This window comes from Pseudophryne corroboree, chromosome 8, assembly GCF_028390025.1.
Source record: "Pseudophryne corroboree isolate aPseCor3 chromosome 8, aPseCor3.hap2, whole genome shotgun sequence".
Lineage (NCBI taxonomy): Eukaryota > Metazoa > Chordata > Amphibia > Anura > Myobatrachidae > Pseudophryne > Pseudophryne corroboree.
Genome location: NC_086451.1, coordinates 14,808,216 through 14,834,087, shown reverse-complemented (window position 1 = coordinate 14,834,087; position 25,872 = coordinate 14,808,216). Strand labels below are relative to the sequence as shown.

Sequence of the window (25,872 nt, the reverse complement as noted above, 5' to 3'; positions counted from 1 at the left end):
ATCAGCCAGTTCCCAGGAACAGAAACCCTCTCCCGCCTCTGCCAAGCCCTCAGTATACGCTGGGGCTTTACAAGCAGAATCAGGCACGGTGGGGGGCCCGTCTCAATGAATTTCAGCGCGCAGTGGGCTCACTCGCAAGTAGACCCCTGGATCCTTCAGGTGATATCTCAGGGGTACAAATTAGAATTTGAGACGTCTCCCCCTCGCCGTTTCCTACAGTCGGCTTTACCGATGTCTCCTTCTGACAGGGAGACAGTTTTGGAAGCCATTCACAAGCTGTATTCCCAGCAGGTGATAATCAAGATACCCCTCCTGCAACAGGGAACGGGGTATTATTCCACACTGTTGTGGTACCGAAGCCAGACGGCTCGGTGAGACCGATTCTAAATCTAAAATCTTTGAACACTTACATACAGAGGTTCAAATTCAAGATTGAGTCACTCAGAGCAGTGATTGCGAACCTGGAAGAAGGGGACTACATGATGTCTCGGGACATCAAGGATGCTTACCTTCATGTCAAAAATTTACCCTTCTCACCAAGGGTACCTCAGGTTTATGGTACAGAACTGTCACTATCAGTTCAGACGCTGCCGTATGGATGGTCCACGGCACCCCGGGTCTTTACCAAGGTAATGGCCGAAATGATGATATTCCTTCGAAGGAAGTGAATTTTAGTTATCCCTTACTTGGACAATTCCCTGATAAGGGTAAGATCCAGGGAACAGTTGGAGGTCGGTGTAGCACTATCTCAGGTAGTGTTGCGGCAGCACGATTGGATTCTCAATATTCCAAAATCGCACCTGGTTCCGACGACGTGTCTTCTGTTCCTAAGGATGATCCTGGACACAGTCCAGAAAAAGGTGTTTCTTCCGGAGGAGAAAGCCAGGGAGTTATCCGAGCTAGTCAGGAACCTCCTAAAACCGAGCCAAGTCTCAGTGCATCAATGCACAAGGGTTCTGGGTAAAATGGTGGCTTCCTACGAAGCAATCCCATTCGGCAGATTCCACGCTAGAACTTTCCAGTGGGACCTGCTGGACAAATGGTCCGGGTCGCATCTTCAGATGCATCAGCGGATAACCCTGTCACCAAGGACAAGGCTGTCCCTCCTGTGGTGGTTGCAGAGTGCTCATCTTCTAGAGGGCCGCAGATTAGGCATTCAGGACTGGGTCCTGGTGACCACGGATGCCAGCCTGCGAGGCTGGGGAGAAGTCACACAGGGAAGGAATATCCAGGGCTTATGGTCAAGCCTGGAGACATCACTTCACATAAATATCCTGAAGCTAAGGGACATTTACAATGCTCTAAGCTTAGCAAGACCTCTGCTTCAAGGTCAGCCGGTGTTGATCCAGTCGGACAACATCACGGCAGTCACCCACGTAAACAGACAGGGTGGCACAAGAAGCAGGAGGGCAATGGCAGAAGCTGCAAGGATTCTTCGCTGGGCGGAAAATCATGTGATAGCACTGTCAGCAGTATTCATTCCGGGAGTGGACAACTGGGAAGCAGACTTCCTCAGCACGACCTCCACCCGGGAGAGTGGGGACTTCACCCAGAAGTCTTCCACATGATTAAAAACTCGACAGGTATTGCGCCAGGTCCAGGGACCCTCAGGCAATAAGCTGTAGACGCTCTGGTAACACCGTGGGTGTACCAGTCAGGGTATGTGTTCCCTCCTCTGCCTCTCATACCCAAGGTACTGAGATTGATAAGATGGAGAGGAGTAAGCACTATATTCGTGGTTCCGGATTGGCCAAGAAGGACTTGGTAACCGGAACTTCAAGAGATGCTCACGGAGGATCCGTGGCCTCTACCTCTAAGAAGGGACCTGCTCCAGCAAGGACCCTGTCTGTTCCAAGACTTACCGCGGCTGCGTTTGACGGCATGGCGGTTGAACGCCGGATCCTGAAGGAAAAAAGGCATTCCGGATGAAGTCATCCCTATCCTGATCAAAGCCAGGAAGGATGTAACCGCAAAAACATTATCACCGCAATTGGCGAAAATATGTTGCGTGGTGCGAGGCCAGTAAGGCCCGACGGAGGAAATTCAACTGGGTCGATTCCTACATTTCCTGCAAACAGGAGTGTCTATGGGCCTGAAATTGGGGTCCATTAAGGTTCAAATTTCGGCCCTGTCAATTTTCTTCCAAAAAGAACTAGCTTCAGTCCCTGAAGTTCAGACGTTTGTAAAAGGGGTACTGCATATACAGCCTCCTTTTGTGCCTCCAGTGGCACTTTGGGATCTCAATGTAGTTTTGGGTTCCAAAAGTCACATTGGTTTGAACCACTTAAATCTGTGGAGTTAAAATATCTCACATGAAAAGTGGTCATGCTGTTGGCCCTGGCCTGGGCCAGGCGCGTGTCAGAATTGGCGGCTTTATCCTGAAAAAGCCCTTATCTGATTTTCCATTCGGACAGGGCGGAATTGAGGACTCGTCCTCAGTTTCTCCCCAAGGTGGTTTCAGCGTTTCACCTGAACCAACCTATTTGTGGTGCCTGCGGCTACTAGGGACTTGGAGGCCTCCAAGTTGCTAGACGTTGTCAGTGCCCTGAAAATATATGTTTCCAGGACGGCTGGAGTCAGGAAATCTGACTCGCTGTTTATCCTGTATGCACCCAACAAGCTGGGTGCTCCTGCTTCTAAGCAGACTATTGCTCGTTGGATTTGTAGTACAATTCAGCTTGCACATTCTGTGGCAGGCCTGCCACAGCCAAAAATCTGTAAATGCCCACTCCACAAGGAAGGTGGGCTCATCTTGGGCGGCTGCCCGAGGGGTCTCGGCTTTACAACTTTGCCGAGCAGCTACTTGGTCAGGAGCAAATACGTTTGTAAAATTCTACAAAATTGATATCCTGGCTGAGGAGGACCTGGAGTTCTCTCATTTGGTGCTGCAGAGTCATCCGCACTCTCCCGCCCGTTTGGGAGCTTTGGTATAATCCCCATGGTCCTTACGGAGTCCCCAGCATCCACTTAGGACGTTAGAGAAAATAAGAATTTACTTACCGATAATTCTATTTCTCATAGTCCGTAGTGGATGCTGGGCGCCCATCCCAAGTGCGGATTGTCTGCAATACTTGTACATAGTTATTGTTACAAAAATCGGGTTATTATTGTTGTGAGCCATCTTTCAGAGGCTCCTCTGTTATCATGCTGTTAACTGGGTTCAGATCACAGGTTATATGGTGTGATTGGTGTGGCTGGTATGAGTCTTACCCGGGATTCAAAATCCTTCCTTATTGTGTACGCTCGTCCGGGCACAGTATCCTAACTGAGGCTTGGAGGAGGGTCATAGGGGGAGGAGCCAGTGCACACCAGATAGTCCTAAAGCTTTCTTTAGATGTGCCCAGTCTCCTGCGGAGCCGCTATTCCCCATGGTCCTTACGGAGTCCCCAGCATCCACTACGGACTATGAGAAATAGAATTATCGGTAAGTAAATTCTTATTTTACCATCCTCACCAGGAGTACCTCAGATTTGTGGTACAGGATTGCCATTACCAATTCCAAACACTGCCGTTTGGACTGTCCACGGCACCGAGGGTCTTTACCAAGGTAATGGCAGAAATGATGATACTCCTTCGAAAAAAGGGAGTTTTAATTATCCCGTACTTGGACGTTCTCCTTATAAAGGCGAGGTCCAAGGAGCAGTTGTTGGTCGGAGTAGCACTATCTCGGGAAGTGCTACAACAGCACGGATGAATTCTATACATTCCAAAGTCACAGCTGGTTCCTACCACACGCCTACTGTTCCTGGGGATGGTTCTGGACACAGAACAGAAAAAAGTGTTTCTCCTGCAGGAGAAAGCCAAGGAGCTGTCATCTCTAGTCAGAGACCTCCTGAAACCAAAACAGGTATCGGTGCGTCACTGCACACGAGTCCTGGGAAAAATGGTAGCTTCTTACGAAGCAAAATTCCATTCGGCAGGTTCCATACAAGAACCTTTTAGTGGGACCTCTTGGACAAGTGGTCGGGATCGCATCTTCAGATGCATCGGCTGATAACCCTGTCTCCAAGGACCAGGGTATCTCTACTGTGGTGGCTGCAGAGTGCTCATCTTCAAGAGGGCCGCAGATTCGGCATACAGGACTGGGTCCTGGTAACCACGGATGCCAGCCTTCGAGGCTGGGGGGCAGTCACACAGTGAAGAAATTTCCAAGGACTTTGGTCAAGTCAGGAGTCGTCCCTACACATAAATGTTCTGGAACTGAGGGCCATTTACAATGCCCTAAGTCTGGCAAGGCCTCTGCTTCAAAACCAGCCGGTACTGATCCAATCAGACAACATCACGGCAGTCGCCCATGTAAACCGTCAGGGCGGCACAAGAAGCAGGATGGCGATGGCAGAAGCCACAAGGATTCTCCGATGGGCGGAAAATCACGTCTTAGCACTGTCAGCAGTGTTCATTCCGGGAGTGGACAACTGGGAAGCAGACTTCCTCAGCAGACACGACCGACACCCGGGAGAGTGGGGACTTCATCCAGAAGTCTTCCAACTGTTGGTAAACCGTTGGGAAAGGCCACAGGTGGACATGATGGCGTCCCGCCTAAACAAAAAACTAGATATTGCGCCAGGTCAAGGGACCCTCAGGCAATAGCTGTGGACGCTCTAGTGACACCGTGGGTGTACCAGTCGGTTTATGTATTCCCTCCTCTGCCTCTCATACCAAAGGTACTGAGAATAATAAGAAAACGAGGAGTAAGAACGATACTCGTGGTTCCGGATGGGCCAAGAAGAGCTTGGTACCCAGAACTTACAGAAATAATATCAGAGGACCCATGGTCTCTACCGCTCAGACAGGATCTGCTACAGCAGGGGCCCTGTCTGTTCCAAGACTTACCGCGGCTGCGTTGGACGGCATGGCGGTTGAATTCCGGATCCTAAAGCAAAAGGGCATTCCGGAGGAAGTCATTCCTACGCTGATAAAAGCCAGGAAAGAAGTAACCGCAAACCATTATCACCGTATTTGGCGAAAATATGTTGCGTGGTGTGAGGCCAGGAAGGCCCCAACAGAGGAATTTCAGCTGGGTCGTTTTCTGCACTTCCTACAGTCGGGAGTGATTATGGGCCTAAAATTGGGTTCCATTAAGGTCCAGATTTCGGCTCTGTCGATTTTCTTCCAGAAAGAACTGGCTTCACTGCCTGAAGTTCAGACTTTTGTAAAGGGAGTGCTACATATTCAGCCCCCTTTTGTGCCTCCTGTGGCACCGTGGGATCTCAACGTGGTGTTGAGTTTCCTGAAATCACATTGGTTTGAGCCACTTAAAACTGTGGATCTGAAATATCTCACGTGGAAAGTGGTCATGTTATTGGCCTTGGCTTCGGCCATGCGTGTGTCAGAATTGGCGGCTTTGTCATGTAAAAGCCCTTATCTGATTTTCCATATGGATAGGGCAGAATTGAGGACTCGTCCCCAGTTTCTCCCTAAGGTGGTATCAGCTTTTCACTTGAACCAACCTATTGTAGTGCCTGCGGCTACTAGGGACTTGGAAGATTCCAAGTTACTGGACGTAGTCAGGGCCTTAAAAATTTATATTTCCAGGACGGCTGGAGTCAGGAAAACTGACTCGTTTTTTATCCTGTATGCACCCAACAAAATAGGTGCTCCTGCTTCTAAGCAGACTATTGCTCGCTGGATTTGTAGCACAATTCAGCTGGCGCATTCTGCGGCTGGATTGCCGCATCCTAAATCAGTAAAAGCCCATTCCACAAGGAAGGTGGGCTCATCTTGGGCGGCTGCCCGAGGGGTCTCGGCTTTACAACTTTGCCGAGCTGCAACTTGGTCAGGGGCAAACACGTTTGCAAAATTCTACAAATTTGATACCCTGGCTGAGGAGGACCTTGAGTTCTCTCATTCGGTGCTGCAGAGTCATCCGCACTCTCCCGCCCGTTTGGGAGCTTTGGTATAATCCCCATGGTCCTTACGGAGTTCCCAGCATCCACTAGGACGTCAGAGAAAATAAGATTTTACTCACCGGTAAATCTATTTCTCGTAGTCCGTAGTGGATGCTGGGCGCCCATCCCAAGTGCGGATTGTCTGCAATACTTGTATATAGTTATTGCCTAACTAAAGGGTTATTGTTGAGCCATCTGTTGAGAGGCTCAGTTATATTTCATACTGTTAACTGGGTATAGTATCACGAGTTATACGGTGTGATTGGTGTGGCTGGTATGAGTCTTATCCTGGATTCCAAAAATCCTTTCCTTGTAATGTCAGCTCTTCCGGGCACAGTTTCCCTAACTGAGGTCTGGAGGAGGGGCATAGAGGGAGGAGTCAGTGCACACCAGATAGTACCTAATCTTTCTTTTAGAGTGCCCAGTCTCCTGCGGAGCCCGTCTATTCCCCATGGTCCTTATGGAGTTCCCAGCATCCACTACGGACTACGAGAAATAGATTTACCGGTGAGTAAAATCTTATTTTTGTTATCTTGTTCCTTCCTTCTCACATATGTCCTTTCTCCTTTGGGCACATTTTTACCTATAACTGCCTGTGAGAGGGGGCATAGAGGGGAGGAGCCAGCACACCCAGTTTAAAAGAGTTAAAGTGCACCGGTCCTTTTGACCCCATCGTACTAGTTCTCTCCTTATGAACTACGAGAAAAGGATTTACCGGTAGGTATTAAAATCCTATTTTTACTTTTATTCTGGGGTGGTTAATCAATCAACGCTTCAATTTTTGAAAGCATTATTACTGCTCAGTGCCGACCGCGCACAGGTAGAGACTTCAGAGTGCTTGATGAGGATCTGGGCTGGAATAAAGAGACAAGTCAGGGACAGTCAGAGCTGGGCAAACAACTAGCGCATCATGCATTCCAGTGGGAACCTGGCAATTGTGCTATCAGGGCTGAGAAAAGTGCCGGGGAAATGCAGGAGCTGCATGCTCATGCAATGCTGTGTCTGGCAGCAACGCCGCTAGTTCCAAGTGCATCAGTGGCTGTGTTTTACGCCCCACACTGGATTTCCTACCCCATCTCGTGTGCCCTGTCTCTTGCTCTCTACTCCCTATATCTCGTCACTCTGCTCAGCCTCTTGCTCCCCTGTCTGTCTCTGCCCATGCACATTCTATTTCTGAAGACTGTCATGGGTGCCCTTGAGGGTTGGCTTAGGCCTGGCATTAGTTTAGATACAGATATATAAGGTGGCACTGGGCATTTATATATTCCAGGCAGAAACACCCTTTCCCTGCCAGGCATGCTAGACCTACATTTATTTTAAGACTGGCACTGTGTCACATTGTGACAGGCTTCAAATGCCGTTTGCAGACAACTTCCGGAGCCCACTAGACCTGCCAATGCCCCATAAATGAGTGTGAGCGGCTGGCTGCGTTGCCTGCACTCACTCGCCATCTGTTTCCTATCCTGATCCTAGGCAGCAGCAATAATATCAGCCACTTGTTGCTGTGGGGTTATTCTGGGTTACCAGCAGGGCCGCCAGCCCCTTACAGCACGCTCTGGGGTCTTCATGTTTAGTCTTATTTCAATACGATAACATGGACGCCCCTTCCTGGTTCTGAAGTTTCCATAACATTTCTATTGACCTGAGACGGTTAGTGGTGGCTGGTACTCCTATGTTACACAGTAGTGACAGTCTGCAAATATTACATGAGATGATCTAGTATAGATGTCTGACAGCAATATTTACCATAGGAGCAGAGTATCCGTCCCCTCCACAGGCCACCCCCCCCCCCCCCCCCCCCATTAGAGCTGCTTCCAGGAATGTCCCGGGCTCGTTTTCCATCCCGATCTGCCCCTGAGGAACGGGATATGTTTTAAATAAATTCTAGAGAGGTATATAGGATATTTAGCCTGAGAGCTAATTGGTTGGAAACAGTGTTTCCTTTAGCAATGGATCCAACTGTTTCAAGAAGAAAAAAAAAAATGTTTTTAAAATGAGAACAGCAAATAGCAGGTCACTGGCATCCGATGGCATTAAAGTCATAATGTAATGGTGCCCATACACTTGTTAGATTATCGGTACTATCCTTCGATTTTGACCACATCTGTGAGAGAAATCGAAGGATTGTATGCACATTTAAGGTACTTTTCAACGCGATGCGCGTGCACGCCGGTCGAATATCGCGTCTCAAGATATGTGCTGCACATAATATTTCTCGCATAGCAGTGCGATCGCATGTGGTTTTGAACCCACATGCGATATATCGCACTGCGATGGGCACCCGCCAGAGGTCGCTCCCACTCGGTGACGTGCCCATCACATGATTACCATGCAATCTATCGCATGGTAACCACTTTGGCAGTTCAGGTGCGATTTGATCACACCTGAACTGCCGGTGCGATGCCCCACAATATCGTGTCGCGGGGCATCACACAAGTGTATGGCCAGCATAACTTTCTGGCTGAATATTGGACAATTGGTGGAAACATTCGATGTATGCTTAGAAACATTGCACCTCATTTATTATATCGTGCCTATACTTTTACACGTGCAGTTTTTTCTCTTAACCACACAAAAATATATTTCTAAGAATTTAAGTGTTGGCCTTTTGTTATTTTTTGTCTTTCTGGCCGGCCTTCACCACTGTCAGGTGAAATGTAATATCATTTACCACTAGAGGGCGGTATATAATCTAGTTATAGTAAATATTGGCTATATATGGGTTTAATAATATTTTTTATTTATATGGCACTTCTCCAATAAGACTCAAGGCACTTAACCATACCTCCTAACATGACCCTCGCCGGGAGGGGCAGAATGCTCTGCTCCTGCTCTTCCCTCTTACTGTATGATTACCATCACCTGTGCTGTAACCTAATACTGACCCAGTGCTCATACCTATGTCATACCTCCCAACATGACCTCTCCAGGAGGACACAATGCTCTGCTCCTGGACTTCTCTCTTACTGTATGATTACCATCACCTGTGCTGAAACACCTTTCTTATCCATCAATCTGTTCAGCACAGGTGATGGCAATCATAAATTAAGAGGGAAGTCCGGAAGCAGAGCATCCTGCCCCTGCTGGAGAGAGTCATGTGGGAGGTATGACTTAACAGATAGTACGAACATAGGCCCTTGTCAGAGTGGGCCGCTGCGTTCGCATGCACGACCGTTGACCAAGGGTCTGCGCACACGCAACATATACCTATCACCGATTGATCACTGTGCGTTTGCATCCTTACGGGATACAATCGCATAGTGATTGACCGGCGCTGGGGGGAGGGAGGGAGAGCAGAAAACTCAAGCATGTCATAGCCAGTTTCTGGGTGGCCCTATGACGTCACATGCGTTTCCACTGCATACGTAGCTGCGCTGCGTAGGCAGGGGTCAACCTCTATTTGAGGTTTTTGCAATGCGATCGCAGACCCCAACGTGATTTTAGTAGTTGCAGATTTTGCTATGGTTGCAAAATCGGCAACCAACTCTGAATAACCCCCATAATACAACACAGCAACTAAGGACATAATAAAGAGTGTGTATGCAATAGAGAGACCATGGAGATCATACAAAGGGTGAGGCAGCCATTTAGGGTCGTCCGTTCCAAGGGTTATTCATCCTACCCATGAAGGGTCCATATGAGGCTGACATTTTAGGTGCTCTACATGAGATTACACCAGGGAGAGTAGGCAATGTTTGGAACTGATGATCTAATGGGGGAGAGAAAAATACTAAGTGAGGGCCTTTAGAAGTTCATCAGAACCATGCACGTTTCACTCTGCAGGGAGCACCAGGTGAGGCAGCCATCTTGGGCGCGCTACATTGGGTACAATGGGCAAATAAGCAATGCATGGGAATAAGTCACACCAAAATAAAGTGAACAAGGTACCCACTGCACAGGCAATTCAGTGGGTTGCTCTTCCTGCCCTTGGCAGTACCAGGTGGGACCGCCATCTAGGGAATAGGTTATAGTGGGCAGGATGAGCAATTCACAGAAGTGGAACATCCAGCTCTCTCCAGGATCCTTTTTCCTCCCTCTCTGTCGCCCTCCCCGGGTAGATTTAGGGGTGAGGGTACCTCTAGGCACAATAGTAATGGCTGCCCCGTCTGCCTCATTTTATTGATTGGTTAAAAGCCCTTAATTCATGATAGCCAATTTAATAGAATAATAATAAAAAAGCCACAATTACATTTAAAAAAAAAAATGATGTATACAAATGTACTAAGTAGCACATCTTGCAGGGGCAGTGTGTGCATGTCTTACCCCTTTACACTCCATTCAAGATGGCATACGGTACAATACGGTGGAAATATTTTGCAATTACTGGTACCTTTGGGCTGACAGTACCAGCACAAGCATCCAAGTGCCGCCCCTAGGCACGTGCCTAATGGAAAATTCGCCACTGGCCCTCCTTTACCATATTCGGAGGCCCTGTAGGACCAATACTGTACCAGTGAGTGACTGGACCACTGCCAGATCCAATTGAAGTAGTTCAGTGATAGGTCAAGGTGGGGCATGTACCCAGACCGGTCCTGCTCCCCCCCCCCCCCCCCCCAATATTCCTTTCACTTTAAGACCCACACAAGTAACACTTTGCTGTATACTTCTTATCTAGTGTGGTTCATTTTTAAGTGTTACAATCCTGTGTGTTGTAAACACATTTACGACCTGTTGTTTCTTTGGTTCTGTTGGTAATGGCGCAACATTGTAAGGCATCGTGACGGCGAGCTTCCACTTCCTGTATGCTGTAAAACCTTAATTAAACCGATTAAAAAAAAAACAACCTGATCTGGAACAAGGTTGAGTTCTGCTGTGGTCTGTGTGTGGGCAGAGGGAGGAGATCTGCATGGTGTGACGCAGTCTTCAGGCTGCCTTCTAGTGTTGTCACTTAATTTACTGGTGCTGGGACTTTGCAATACTCCAACCAGGAGGGACAGCCATAGAGCGGGAGTAGAACCTGCCGCGAGCCCGCAAGGGGACTCTGCGCTCGCCTCACTGCCGGCAAACTGGCGGCCAGGATGTCGTTGTCGGTATACTGACGGACGGCATCCCAGCCGCCTGTAAATCATACTGAACCCGTTCCATGCTGGCCTTAGTTGTGTTCATAATGTCTTGTGATGATAAATGGGCTGGGAACCTCTTTCCAAAAAATGAAAAGCTCTGTGCAATCCCACGGATGTATGGAAGGCGGCCCTCCTGTCCGCACCCTTTCCCACATCGGTCATCCACTGATTCCTAGTGCTGCAACTAGCAATGCTGACTTGATGGATGCAGCTGGCGACTCTCAAACATTGTATATAAAATTGCCCTAAGATGCTGGGTCTCCAAACTGTTTATCTAGAACCTAGGAAGTTCCATCAATGGCCACCGGGGACAGTGTTGCATTGCTCATCTCGTTCTGTTTTGGGTAGCCATCAATTTTCTCTGACGACCTAGTGGATGCTGGGTACTCCGTAAGGACCATGGGGAATAGACGGGCTCCGCAGGAAAAGAAAGATTAGGTACTATCTGGTGTGCACTGGCTCCTCCCTCTATGCCCCTCCTCCAGACCTCAGTTAGAATCTGTGCCTGGCCCGAGCTGGTTGCACACTAGGGGCTCTCCTGAGCTTCTAGTATAGAAAGTATTTGTTATTTTCAGTGAGATCTGCTGGCAACAGACTCACTGCTACGAGGGACTAAGGGGAGAGAAGCGAACCTACCTGCTTGCAGCTAGCTTGGGCTTCTAAGGCTACTGGATACCATTAGCTCCAGAGGGATCGAACATAGGCCCAGCCTCGGTCGTCCGGAGCCGCGCCGCCGTCCCCCTTGCAGAGCCAGAAGCAAGAAGAACATCCGGAAAATCGGCCTTCATTAAGGTAGCGCACAGCACTGCAGCTGTGCGCCATTGCTCCCTATGCACACCACATACTCCGGTCACTGATGGGTGCAGGGCGCTGGGAGGGGGGGGGGGGCGGACGCCCTGGGCTGCAATTAGAGTACCTTACATTGGCAAACAGCACATAATATAGTCTAAAAAACTATATATGTGCAAAAATCCCCTGCCATAATATAAATATAAGAGCGGGAGAAGTCCGCCGAGAAGGGGGCGAGGCTATCTCCCTCAGCACACTGGCGCCATTTCCTCTTCACAGCTCCCCAGGCTCTCCCCTGCAGTTTCCAGGCTCAAAGGGTAAAAAAGAGAGGGGGGCACTAAATTTAGGCGTAAACTGTATATGTAAAGCAGCTATAGGGAAAATCACTTTGTGTTAGTGTAAATCCCTGATTATATAGCGCTGTGGTGTGTGCTGGCATACTCTCTCTCTTTGTCTCCCCAGAGGACTTGGTGGGGTCCTGTCCTCAGTCAGAGCATTCCCTGTGTGTGCGGTGTGTCGGTACGGCTGTGTGGACATGTTTTATGAGGAGGCTTATGTGGAGGCAGAGTAGGTGCCGATAAGTGTGATGTCACCCCCTGCGGGGCCGACACCAGAATGGGTGGATATGTGGAAGGTTTTACACGACAGTGTCAACTCCTTGCATAAAAGGTTCGATGACATAACAGCTGTGGGACAGCCGGCTTCTCAGCCAGTGCCTGCCCAGGCGTCTCAAAGGCCATCAGGGGCTCAAAAACGCCCGCTACCTCAGATGGCAGACACAGATGTCGACACGGAGTCTGACTCCAGTGTCGTCGAGGACGAGACTAATGTACATTCCACTAGGGCCATCCGTTACATGATTACGGCAATGAAAAATGTGTTGCACATTTCTGACATTAACCCAGGTACCACAAAAAAGGGTATTATGTTTGGGGAGAAAAAGCAACCAGTGGTTTTTCCCCCGTCAGATGAGTTGAATGAAGTGTGTGAAGAAGCGTGGGCTTCCCCCGATAAGAAACTAGTGGTTTCTAAAAAGTTACTGATGGCGTACCCTTTCCCGCCAGAGGACTGGTTACGTTGGGAGACATCCCCGAGGGTGGATAAGGCACTCACACGCTTGTCAAAAAAGGTGGCACTACCGTCTCAGGATACGGCCGTCTTAAAGAAGCCTGCGGATAGAAAGCAGGAGGCTATCCTGAAGTCTGTATATACACACTCAGGTACTATACTGAGACCTGCAATTGCTTCAGCTTGGATGTGTAGTGCTGCAGCAGCTTGGTCGAGATACCCTGTCAGAAAATATTGATACCCTCGACAGGGATACGATTTTGCTAACCATAGAGCATATTAAAGACGTCGTCTTATATATGAGAGATGCACAGAGGGATATTTGCCAGCTGGCATCTAGAATTAATGCAATGTCCATTTCTGCCAAGAGAGTATTATGGACTCGGCAGTGGACAGGTGATGCGGATTCTAAAAGGCACATGGATGTTTTGCCTTACAAGGGTGAGGAATTGTTTGGGGATGGTCTCTCGGACCTCGTTTCCACAGCAACAGCTGGGAAGTTGACATTTTTACCTCAGGTTCCCTCACAGCCTAAGAAAGCACCGTATTATCAGGTACAGTCCTTTCGGCCCCAGAAAGGCAAGCGGGTCAAAGGCGCTTCCTTTCTGCCCAGAGGCAAGGGAAGAGGGAAAAAGCTGCACCAGACAGCCAGTTCCCAGGATCAAAAATCTTCCCCCGCTTCCTCTAAGTCCACCGCATGACGCTGGGGCTCCACAGGCGGAGCCAGGTGCGGTGGGGGCGCGTCTCCGGAACTTCAGCGACCAGTGGGTTCCCTCACAGGTGGATCCCTGGGTTCTGCAAGTAGTATCACAGGGATACAAGCTGGAGTTCGAGGCGACTCCCCCTCGCCGTTACCTCAAATCAGCCTTGCCTGCTGCTCTCAGAGAAAGGGAGGTAGTACTGGCGGCAATTCACAAGCTGTATCTTCAGCAGGTGATAATCAAGGTACCCCTCCTTCAACAGGGATTGGGTTACTATTCCACAATGTTTGTGGTACCGAAACCGGACGGTTCGGTGAGACCCATTCTAAATTTGAAATCCTTGAACATTTATATAAAAAAGTTCAAGTTCAAGATGGAATCGCTCAGGGCGGTTATTGCAAGCCTGGAAGAGGGGGATTTTATGGTGTCATTGGACATCAAGGATGCTTACCTGCATGTCCCCATTTATCCACCCCACCAGGAGTACCTCAGGTTTGTGGTACAGGACTGTCATTACCAATTCCAGACGTTGCCGTTTGGTCTGTCCACGGCACCGCGGGTATTTACCAAGGTAATGGCCGAAATGATGATGCTCCTCCGAAAGAAGGGAGTCATAATAATCCCGTACTTGGACGATCTCCTTATAAAGGCGAGGTCCAAAGAGCAGTTGCTAGTCAGCGTAGCACTATCTCAGGAAGTGCTGCATCAGCACGGCTGGATTCTGAATATCCCAAAGTCACAGCTGATTCCTGCGACGCGTCTGCTGTTCTTGGGCATGATTCTGGACACAGAACAGAAGAATATCTTTCTCCCGTAGGAGAAGGCCCAGGAATTATCATCTCTGGTCAGGGACCTCCTGAAACCAAAGCAGGTGTCGGTGCATCACTGCACGCGAGTCCTGGGAAAGAAGGTAGCTTCTTACGAAGCAATTCACTTCGGCAGGTTCCATGCAAGGATCTTTCAGTGGGATCTGTTAGACAAGTGGTCTGGATCGCATCTCCAGATGCATCGGTTGATCACCCTTTCCCCGAGGGCCAGGGTGTCTCTGCTGTGGTGGCTGCAGAGTGCTCATCTGCTCGAAGGCCGCAGATTCGGCATACAGGACTGGGTCCTGGTGACCACGGATGCAAGCCTCCGAGGTTGGGGGGCAGTCACCCAGGGAAGAAACTTCCAAGGACAATGGTCGAGTCAGGAAACTTCCCTACACATAAATATTCTGGAACTAAGGGCCATTTACAACGCCCGGAGTCAAGCAGAACCCCTGCTTCAAAACCAGACAGTTCTGATTCAGTCAGACAACATCACGGCAGTCGCCCATGTAAATCGACAGGGCGGCACAAGAAGCAGGATGGCAATGGCAGAAGCCACAAGGATTCTTCGATGGGCGGAGAATCACGTGCTAGCACTGTCAGCAGTGTTCATTCCGGGAGTGGACAACTGGGAAGCAGACTTCCTCAGCAGACACGACCTCCACCCGGGAGAGTGGGGACTTCATCCAGAAGTCTTCAAGCTGATTGTAAATCGCTGGGAACGGCCTCAGGTGGACATGATGGCGTCCCGCCTCAACAAAAAGCTAAAAAGATATTGCGCCAGGTCAAGGGACCCTCAGGCGATAGCTGTGGACGCTCTAGTGACACCGTGGGTGTACCAGTCGGTGTATGTGTTCCCTCCTCTTCCTCTCATACCCAAGGTACTGAGGATAATAAGAAAAAGGGGAGTAAGAACTATACTCATTGTTCCGGATTGGCCAAGAAGTACTTGGTACCCAGAACTTCAGGAAATGATCTCAGAGGACCCATGGCCTCTGCCGCTCAGACAGGACCTACTACAGCAGGGGCCCTGTATGTTCCAAGACTTACCGCGGCTGCGTTTGATGGAATGGCGGTTGAACGCCGGATCCTAAAGGAAAAAGGCATTCCAGATGAAGTCATTCCTACGTTAATAAAAGCTAGGAAGGATGAGACAGCAAAACATTATCACTGCATATGGCGAAAATATGTTGCTTGGTGTGAGGCCAGGAAGGCCCCAACGGAGGAATTTCAGCTGGGTCGATTTCTGCACTTCCTACAGTCAGGAGTGACTATGGGCCTAAAATTGGGTTCCATAAAAGTCCAGATTTCGGCCCTGTCTATTTTCTTTCAAAAAGAACTGGCTTCACTGCCTGAAGTTCAGACGTTTGTTAAGGGAGTGCTGCATATTAAGCCCCCTTTTGTGCCTCCAGTGGCACCTTGGGATCTCAATGTTGTGTTGGATTTCCTAAAATCACATTGGTTTGAGCCACTTAAAACCGTGGAACTAAAATATCTCACGTGGAAAGTGGTCATGCTGTTGGCCTTGGCTTCGGCCAGGCGTGTGTCAGAATTGGCAGCTTTGTCGTGTAAAAGCCCATATCTTATTTTCCATATGGACAGGGCAGAATTGAGGACTCGTCCCCAATTTCTCCCAAAGGTGGTATCAGCTTTTCATTTGAACCAACCTATTGTGGTGCCTGCGGCTACTCGGGACTTGGAGGATTCCAAGTTGCTGGACGTAGTCCGGGCCCTAAAAATCGATGTTTCCAGGACAGCTGGAGTCAGGATAACTGACTCGCTATTTATCCTGTATGCACCCAACAAGCTGGGTGCTCCTGCTTCAAAGCAGACTATTGCTCGCTGGATCTGTAGCACGATTCAACTTGCACATTCTGCGGCTGGACTGCTGCATCCTAAATTTGTAAAAGCCCATTCCACGAGGAAGGTGGGCTCTTCTTGTGCGGCTGCCCGAGGGGTCTCGGCTTTACAACTTTGCCGAGCTGCTACTTGGTCGGGTTCAAACACTTTTGCAAAATTCTACAAGTTTGATACCCTGGCTGAGGAGGACCTTGAGTTTGCTCATTCTGTGCTGCAGAGTCATCCGCACTCTCCCGCCCGTTTGGGAGCTTTGGTATAATCCCCATGGTCCTTACGGAGTTCCCAGCATCCACTAGGACGTCAGAGAAAATAAGAATTTACTCACCGGTAATTCTATTTCTCGTAGTCCGTAGTGGATGCTGGGAGCCTGTCCCAAGTGCGGACTCTCTGCAATACATGTATATAGTTATTGCGTAACTAAAGGGTTATTGTTATGAGCCATCTGTTAATGAGGCTCATTTGTTGTTCATACTGTTAACTGGGTATAGTATCACAAGTTGTACGGTGTGATTGGTGTGGCTGGTATGAGTCTTACCCTGGATTCCAAATCCTTTCCTTGTAATGTCAGCTCTTCCGGGCACAGTTTCCCTAACTGAGGTCTGGAGGAGGGGCATAGAGGGAGGAGCCAGTGCACACCAGATAGTACCTAATCTTTCTTTTAGAGTGCCCAGTCTCCTGCGGAGCCCGTCTATTCCCCATGGTCCTTACGGAGTACCCAGCATCCACTACGGACTACGAGAAATAGAATTACCGGTGAGTAAATTCTTATTATCAATGGTCTACCAATGGCGACGCCTGATATTGAGCAAACATCGGTGGCGCCTCATAACCAAAGACTTTGCATGCGCAGCATTCGGACCGTCAATGGCTAAACCATTGAATGTTTCTATCAATGGTAAGACCTCATCAGCCATCGATAGTACAGCTTTCGATGGTCATCGCTACCTCCTGTCCAGTTGACACAGCCTTATCATAAAGTTGGACTCTCACTGTGCCCGACACCTGATCCCTCAGATAACTTCGCTGAGTCCACTTATCCCTGTTTGATAATCTTCTTACAATACAGCATCTTGTTGGCATTAGATATATGACACCGGAGAAGAGGTAGGATTTCATGACTGGCATAGCCAGGATCAGAAAGAGAGCCCCCCGCCCCAAGTATTCATATCTGGCACAGAGGAGTAACATGCCCTGCTACCCAGGGCTTAAAGTGGTCCTGGAGAGGTGGTGGAACTCATTTAGCCAGCCACTTACCCGCCACCAACCCTCCTTCCCCTCACATTAAGTAGAGCCAAGGTCAGTGCTAGTGTTTTCGGCGCCCCCCCCCCCTGCAAAATATAAATTAGTGCCCTAGTTACCATGCTTTATGAAAGGACATTGATCTCACAAAGAAGCAGCGTGGTTACACAATAGTACCCCCAATTCAAATTACACCACACAGTTGCACAATCTAATTAACATTACACCGCATTTGGTGCCCCTGATTCATATTACACCACAGTAATGCCCCTTATTATGGTTACATCACTCAGTAGTGCCCTTTATTCACGTTGCACTACACAATGGTTCCCTTTATACACGTTATGCCACACAGTAGTGCCCCTTATTTACAATGCCCACAATAGTGCCCCTTATACACAATTCCCACAGTAGTAGTGCCCCTTACACATAATGACCACAGCAATGCCGTTTATACACATAATGCCCACAGTAGTGCCCCTTATGCACATCTCTGCCTCTGTCACTACAGCAGCTCACCACCTGTGTCCCTCCAACAGATTCTCCACCTCTCTTGTCCCTCCAGCCCCCTCTAATCTTTTCTTCAAGATGCACAGAGCCTGCTTCTCATGGCCCTTCTTCACTTCAGCAGTGCTGACAGCATGACCTCACATACGCTGTGTCAGAAAAGGAAGCCACTGGAACCTAAGGAAGGGATGAATGCTGTCCAACTTACACAGTGTGCAATGGAGGTGGTGGAGCTAGTTCCCCCTACCGTTACAGGTGGTGGAACTCAGTTCCACCTCGTTCCCCCCCACTTTAACCCCTGCTGCTACCGATTTGCTCCTTGGCTATACTAAAACGGTTGCAGGGCATGCTGTGATATGTAGTTCAGCAACAGCTGCAGTGTCAAGGTTCCCCATCACTGGACTATACACTCACATGTGCTAGACCAGAGGTTCTCAAAGTCGGTCCTCAGGGGCACACACAGTGCATGTTTTGCAGGTCTCCTCACAGAATCGCAAGTGAAATCATTAGCTCCACCTGTGGACCTTTTAAAATGTGTCAGTGAGTAATTAATACACATCTGCTGGGCTACCTGCAAAACATGCACTGTGTGGGCTCCCGAGGACCGAGTTTGAGAACCCCTGTGCTAGACACTGTAATACAATGGTCACAATCCGGTGACCATTGTATAACACACTCTTGGTGCCCTTAACAAGGTATGTGACCATATAGAAAGCGTATTTGGAAGCAGTGATGAGGTTTAAATTCCCCTTATTCCTATTTAGAGTCGCTTACAAAACGGTTTGCGTACAACTCTGATGGTGAGGTGAGAGATGAGACGGCATGCAGCTGGGCAAAGCGGTGTACTATCATGCTGAGGCTTCTAGTACCACACAGGAAAAAGAAAAACGCAGGTGCACACTCTAAGCACTAACAATACTGATAGTCAAAATAACTTTGGTAAACTCTTACAATTAGCATGGAGTATAAGTGAAGTTCTTAGCACAAATTTGGCCAAAAATGTGTGCCCATTCCACTGCGTCCAGGTGACTTCATTGGATGTGTCCCTAACATCCCTAATACTAACACATTATGGGGGTAATTCCAAGTTGATCGCAGCAGAAATTTTGTTAGCAGTTGGGCAAAACCATGTGCACTGCAGGGGAGGCAGATATAACGTGCAGAGAGAGTTAAGGTGTGTACACATGGTGAGATTTATCTGTCCAATCTGTCTGGTGAGAACAAAAATCTGGTAATGGATGAGAACAAATGACAATAGACCATTTTGTGGTGTGTTCAATCTGCAATCTAATTTGCAGTGTAAAAATAAAGCAGCCAGTATTTACCCTGCACAGAAACAAAATAACCCACCCAAATATAACTCTCTCTGCACATGTTACAGCTGCCTCCCCTGCAGTGCACATGGTTTTGCCCAACTGCTAACAAATTTCCTCCTGCGATCAACTTGGAATTACCCCCAATATACATTTATCCATGTCTTACCTTCAATGGAGTCCATTGTAATATGTTATCAGCATTGCAGGAAAGTTATGCAAAGAACTTCACCTATACTCAACGGTAATTGAAGGAGTTTATCAATATCACTTTGACGATCCGTATTCTCAGTGCTAAGAGTGTGCACCTGCATTTTTCTTTTTCCTATGCGATAACCTGAGAGTTACTCAGGCGACCGATGTTCAATGCAAGCAACCGATGTACACGCAGATGATCCGAAGTTGATGTCTACAGTCGCAGCAGCGGATCACAGGAGCCAGCCGGAGGCGGCAATTTGCACAAGATGCCTCCTGCGGTATCAGCACAGATTTGAGGCTGCGGCTGATACTGCTCAGCGTACATGACTGAATCGGGCCCTTAGTGCATTGCTGTGTTTGCTCTGTGTCTCTTGTGCTGCCTGGATTTTATTAAGCCATTTATTGGCTTGATATTGTCTATGTAGTCACACCCTGTGCCTGGGGAATGATGCCAGCAGATATAAGCTCTCCCCAGCTGGCAGCAGGACACACAGTCAGAGACTGTCACCACCGAGCTTCACACACCGGCTGCCCAGGTGCTACAATGCGGGGAAAGCTAGCTGTCGTCCAGGGAATGGCCATAGCTGAACCCATTGCTGAGAACTGGGAGCAAATCTGGAACTTCCAGGCGAGAGACGGAGATGTTTTGTTGGACACCTATCCCAAATCAGGTGGGTGACGGCTGTCTGTAGGACAACATATTTACAGGTCCTGTATATGAGAACCCTAGAAGCTTACACTCCAGATCAGGGGTGGGCAATAGCTCTCCTTCCATCTGAAATAGAACTACACATCCCAGCATGCCCTGTACCAGTTTTGCCTATGCGAACACTTTTGCAAGGACTGCTGGGATGTGTAGTTCAACAGCAGCTGGAGGTTAGCTTATTGCCCACCCCTGCTCTAGATCAACAGTCTATGGCTATGAGAACCCTAGAAGCTTACACTCTAGATTGGCATTCCATGGTTATAAGAACCATAGGAGCTTGCTCGCGCATTTAAGTCTAAGGTTGTGAAAACCATAGAAGCCTGTGCTCCAGAGCAAGCAGGATATGGGTATGAAAACCATAGGAGCTTACAATCTAGAACAACAAACATGTAGATATTACTTAGCTAAGGCTCTGGTGCAGAATAACATATTGATGTAACATACATAGTATTTGAGGTTGAATAGAGGCAAATTGCCAAAGTGTTGTGTATAGAAGGCGACATCTGAGTTAAATAAAATTATAAACAATGAGTTATACTTAAGCGGTAGATGTAGAAATGATATAAGACCTCATCCATGTACTGGCATTATACAACGCTATCAGATTCCAGTCTTTACTGTTCCCAGGTGAGGTAAGGCTGCTAAAGTTACTGTCATTGTCCTTTAAATCTTTCTCTGGCATCAGCCCCATGTGTTTTTTGGAAGCAGAACGGCATTTTGCAATGAAGGGATTTCAGTACTACAGGTTTATTAATCCTCTTAACTGTGAATGTTGTGTCCCGTCTGGATTTCAGGAACCACCTGGATGCAGGAGGTCATTGACCTGATCATGCACGACGCGGATGAGCAGATCTGCAGGAGAGCCCCCATTTATGAGAGGATCCCCTTCATTGAGCTCATGCACCTGATGAAACCAGGTAAGGGCGAAACGCGCTGGTAAGTAACTGGAGAATCCCCCTCTAATACTGACATATGGAAGGAAACTTCTAGTGTACTTCCAGACACGTATAATTTATGTGGTTTCCGGGACTGGATTATACATATAGCGCGGGATGTTATTCATCCCCAAAGTATTAATTACTTCCTCAGGGAAGAGTTACAACTCTTATTCTTTCCATATAATGTTGGACCATTGGTGGTCATTCTGAGTTGATCGCTAGCTGCATTTGTTCGCAGTGCAGCGATCAGGCTAAAAAACCCCAGTTCTGCGCATGCGGCGCAATATGCACGAGCGACGTATGGGCACAATGAACTATGCAGTTTTGCACAGGGTCTAGCGATGCATTTCAGTCGCACTGGTTGCCGCAGAGTGATTGACATGAAGTGGATGTTTCTGGGTGGCAACTGACCGTTTTCAGGGAGTGTTCGGAAAAACGCAGGCGTTCCAGGGAAAATGCAGGCGTGGCTGGGCGAACGCTGGGCGGGTGTGTGACGTCAAATCCGGAACTGAATAGTCTGAAGTGATCGCAAGCGCTGAGTAGGTTTTGAGCTAATCTGACAAAAAGAAGGATTACCAGCGCTGGCTGCTCATGTATTAGAAGGAAATAAAGTAAAAAATTCTGAAGGCTTGTATAAAATCAACAAATTTATTACTAACACATAATAGATTGACCATAAAATGATAATAAAATATGTGACATAAAGGCCTATATCTACAATGCTGTTAATTAAAATTCCACATTGCTGGCTAGGGAGCACTCAAGTAGGACCAATGTCACTGGATATGACCATCAATAATCTGTTGTTTTGCATATATCCGATATATTAGCACTCATGAGGTTGTTACCAGTGATCCAAATGCAGATATCGTCCACCTCATAGGTAGCTGGAGAGATTACAGTGTGTGTCCTTGGAGGTATTTGGACGAATCCAGGAGGGTGTATGCTGCAGTGGAAAGTACAATCTTTTGCAAAGGAGTGACCAATAGATGCCAGCAGGGTAGTGGATAACAAAAACAGGCTGAACGGCTCAACGCGTTTCGCTGGTTTGTATGTTCCAGCTTCTTTAGGAGCAAGTACGTAGTGGCTTGGTATGAGTCCTTTTTATACCTGATCTAAGTGGCCTGACTCATTACACCTGGTCAGTTGATTAATAGATTAAAATATAAGCCATCCAATAAATTCAAATATAAAGTACTAGAGTCTTTATTGGTCCCAAAATATATACACAAAGAAAAGTATATAAAACGATTGAGGAAGAGTGTTAAAAATAACCTTTTAATTATCTTATTTATCTGTAAAGCTCGATCATGTGACCGGAGATCTGGCCAATAGTATTACCTTGCATGTATCATGTGGTGTGTCCACCCACAAGAAAACAAAAGTTGTAACCAAGCAACAGGACCGTTCGGCGTGTAATGTCCGGTCATGTGATCAACTCGACCGCCCTCATATATCATGCGGCCGGACGTAATTCCACGGCAGTCTCTGTAGCTAGAGAAACATGTCAGTGTCCGGTAACATGATTATATGTCACGTCACCGGACTTCCATTCATATATATTGTAAAGCAGCCCAATTAGGGGAGGGACACCATTCTCATAGGTCAAACTAGCGTCACCATGGAAAGCCGCAAACCAATCGCTACACTCACAAATGTGACTAGTATCTGGTCCCAAATATATCTGATAATATATGTATGTATTATATGGGTTAAATACCCATAAAGAGATTCAGATGAGGTATACAGCAGTAATGACAATATAGAGATCTAGATACCATGAACATAATAGTAATGATAAAATTATCTATACAGATTAGGTATACTATCGTATCATAGGTAGCATATGCAAGTGTTTGTGTCCATGTTTTGTCAATAATTCATTAATTAAGGGATATACAGTAGTTCCCATATCAATATTAAATATTAAAAGTTTACTTTATTTTAATTATAGTACATATATATCCATGTGCAATTTGTGCATACATATATTAATATGTATATACATACATACATACATATAAACACACACACATATGATATATATACATGCGTATATATATATATACGTGTACTGTATGTGTATGTGTATATATATATATATATATATATATATATATATATATGCATGTTTAATATGCTATGTGTATATGTATATAAATATATACATAGGTGTATATACGGTGTGTGTGTGTATATATATATATATATATATATATATACACAGACACACTAGTTTTACGGACCCAGTATATACTGGGTCACCTCAGTCCCCACCCCTGTACTTGGCTCCACCCAGTTCTGGAAACCCCCCCATGCGTTTGCCGCTGACACCAGCAAGCGTCTTGTCTGACCTGGTGGCACAGGAAGCTGCCAGTCAGATATACAGTGTTTGCAGCAGCAGGGAAGGGAAACTTCCCTCCGCTGCTGCTGGGTCCCTCTTCCTCCCCGCACCCTCCCCTCAGTGTTGCCGTGCTGCCGATCATTGCTGATTGGTCAGCTTGTCAGGATCCCCCACCCCCAGTGGCTGCAGACAATAACAGCTGCCGGTAAGTGTAAATCATCGCCCCCAAGCACCCCTTGTGTACTTGGCAGCTGTGCCGGCTCTAAAAACTAATGTTGCGATGGTCGCAATGTTACCGATGTTCCAATAAAAAAATATTTTGAATATATATATTTTTTTACTAAAATCATTTTGGATAGGGTTAAATTCATGTTCTACACCTAATTCACTCATTAAAAAAAGTAAATATCTGAGCAATGGCCCTCATTCCGAGTTGTTCGCTCGCAAGGCGATTTCAGCAGAGTTACACACGCTAAGCCGCCGCCTACTGGGAGTGAATCTAAACTTCTTAAATGTGCGACCGATGTATGCGCATTTTTGCGATCAAAAACGAGTTAGCAGTTTCTGAGTAACTCCAGACTTACTCTGCCTGTGCGATCAGTTCAGTGCTTTTCGGTCCCGGCTGACGTCAGAAACACACCCAGCGTTCGGCCAAGCACTCCCACCGTTTCTCCAGACACGCCTGCGTTTTTTCCGGAAACGGTAGCGTTTTCAGCCACACGCCCATAAAACGCCATACATCCGCCCAGTAACACCCATTTCCTGTCAATCACAATGCGATCGCCGGAGCGATGAAAAAGCCGTGAGTAAAATTACTTTCTTCATAGTAAAGTTACTTGGCGCATGCGCAGTGCGAACATTACGCATGCGCACTAAGAGAATTCTCACTGCGATGCGATGAAAAATACCGAGCGAACAACTCGGAATGAGGGCCAATGTTTTGGGGAAAAAAAATCATCCGTTAAGTGGTTAATCTTTCCAGTATAATGTAGGACCATTGTGCAATATGTAACACAGATCAATTGTACTGGATGAGATACAATAGTCACTGTGACAAGATATCTCCTAAATTATATACACCAACACGCACGCATAAAATGTCAGGGGTACTATTGTGTAGGGCACAATATGGTATAAGGGGCACTTAATGTCATAACGGGCATTATGGTACATGGGATATTGTGTAACGACCATTATGGTGTGGTGTATAATGTGTAAGGGGCATTACGGTGTGGTGCATAATGCGTAAGGACCATTACGGTGTGGTGTGTAAGGGGCATTACGGTGTTGTGTGTAATGTGTAAGGGGCATTACGGTGTTGTGTGTAATGTGTAAGGGGCATTACAGTGTGGTGTGTAAGGGGCATTAGGGTGTGGTGCGTAATGTCTAAGGGGCATTACGGTGTGGTGCGTAATGTGTAAGGCATTACGGTGTGGTGTGTAATGTGTAAGGGGCATTAGGGTGTGGTGCGTAATGTGTAAGGGGCATTAGGGTGTGGTGTGTAATGTGTAAGGGGCATTAGGGTGTGGTGTGTAAGGGGCATTATGGTGTGGTGCGTAATGTGTAAGGGGCATTACGGTGTGGTGCATAATGTGTAAGGGGCATTAGGGTGTGGTGCGTAATGTGCATTAGGATGTGGTGCGTAATGTGTAAGGGGCATTACTGGTGTGGTGCATAATGTGTAAGGGACATTACTGGTGTGGTGCGTAATGTGTAAGGGGCATTAGGGTGTGGTGTGTATTGTGCATTAGGGTGTGGTGCGTAATGTGTAAGGGGCATTACTGGTGTGGTGTGTAATGTGTAAGGGACATTACGGTGTGGTGTGTAAGGGGCATTAGGGTGTGGTGCGTAATGTGTAAGGGGCATTAGGGTGTGGTGCGTAATGTGTAAGGGGCATTACGGTGTGGTGCGTAATGTGTAAGGGGCATTAGGGTGTGGTGCGTAATGTGCATTATGCTGTGGTGCGTAATGTGCAAGGGGCATTAGGGTGTGGTGTGTAATGTGTAAGGGGCATTACGGTGTGGTGAGTAATGTGTAAGGGGTATTAGGCTGTGGTGCGTAATGTGTAAGGGGCATTAGGGTGTGGTGGGTAATGTGTAAGGGGCATTACGGTGTGGTGAGTAATGTGTAAGGGGTATTACGGTGTGGTGCATAATGTGTAAGGGGCATTAGGGTGTGGTGCGTAATGTGCATTAGGGTGTGGTGCGTAATTTGTAAGGGGCATTACTGGTGTGGTGCATAATGTGTAAGATACATTACTTGTGTGGTGCATAATGTGTAAGGGGCATTAGGGTGTGGTGCGTAATGTGCATTAGGGTGTGGTGCATAATGTGTAAGGGGCATTACTGGTGTGGTGCATAATGTGTAAGGGACATTACTTGTGTGGTGCGTAATGTGTAAGGGGCATTAGGGTGTGGTGCGTATTGTGCATTAGGATGTGGTGCGTAAT

At 47.5% G+C, this 25,872-nt stretch overlaps 1 protein-coding gene across 5 annotated transcripts in view; it reads left to right on the top strand.

Moving 5' to 3' along the window:
- The first annotated feature begins 19,921 nt into the window (after positions 1 to 19,921).
- LOC134948133 (sulfotransferase 1 family member D1-like) overlaps positions 19,922 to 25,872 on the top strand; it is a 183,742-nt gene continuing 177,791 nt past the window's right edge. For all 5 annotated transcript variants that reach the window (XM_063935937.1, XM_063935934.1, XM_063935935.1 and 2 more), the window contains exons 1-2: positions 19,922 to 20,106; positions 20,936 to 21,058. In XM_063935937.1, the coding sequence (XP_063792007.1) occupies positions 19,980 to 20,106; positions 20,936 to 21,058 (250 nt within the window). In that variant the 5' untranslated portion in view covers positions 19,922 to 19,979. The remainder of the gene's footprint in view (positions 20,107 to 20,935; positions 21,059 to 25,872) is intronic.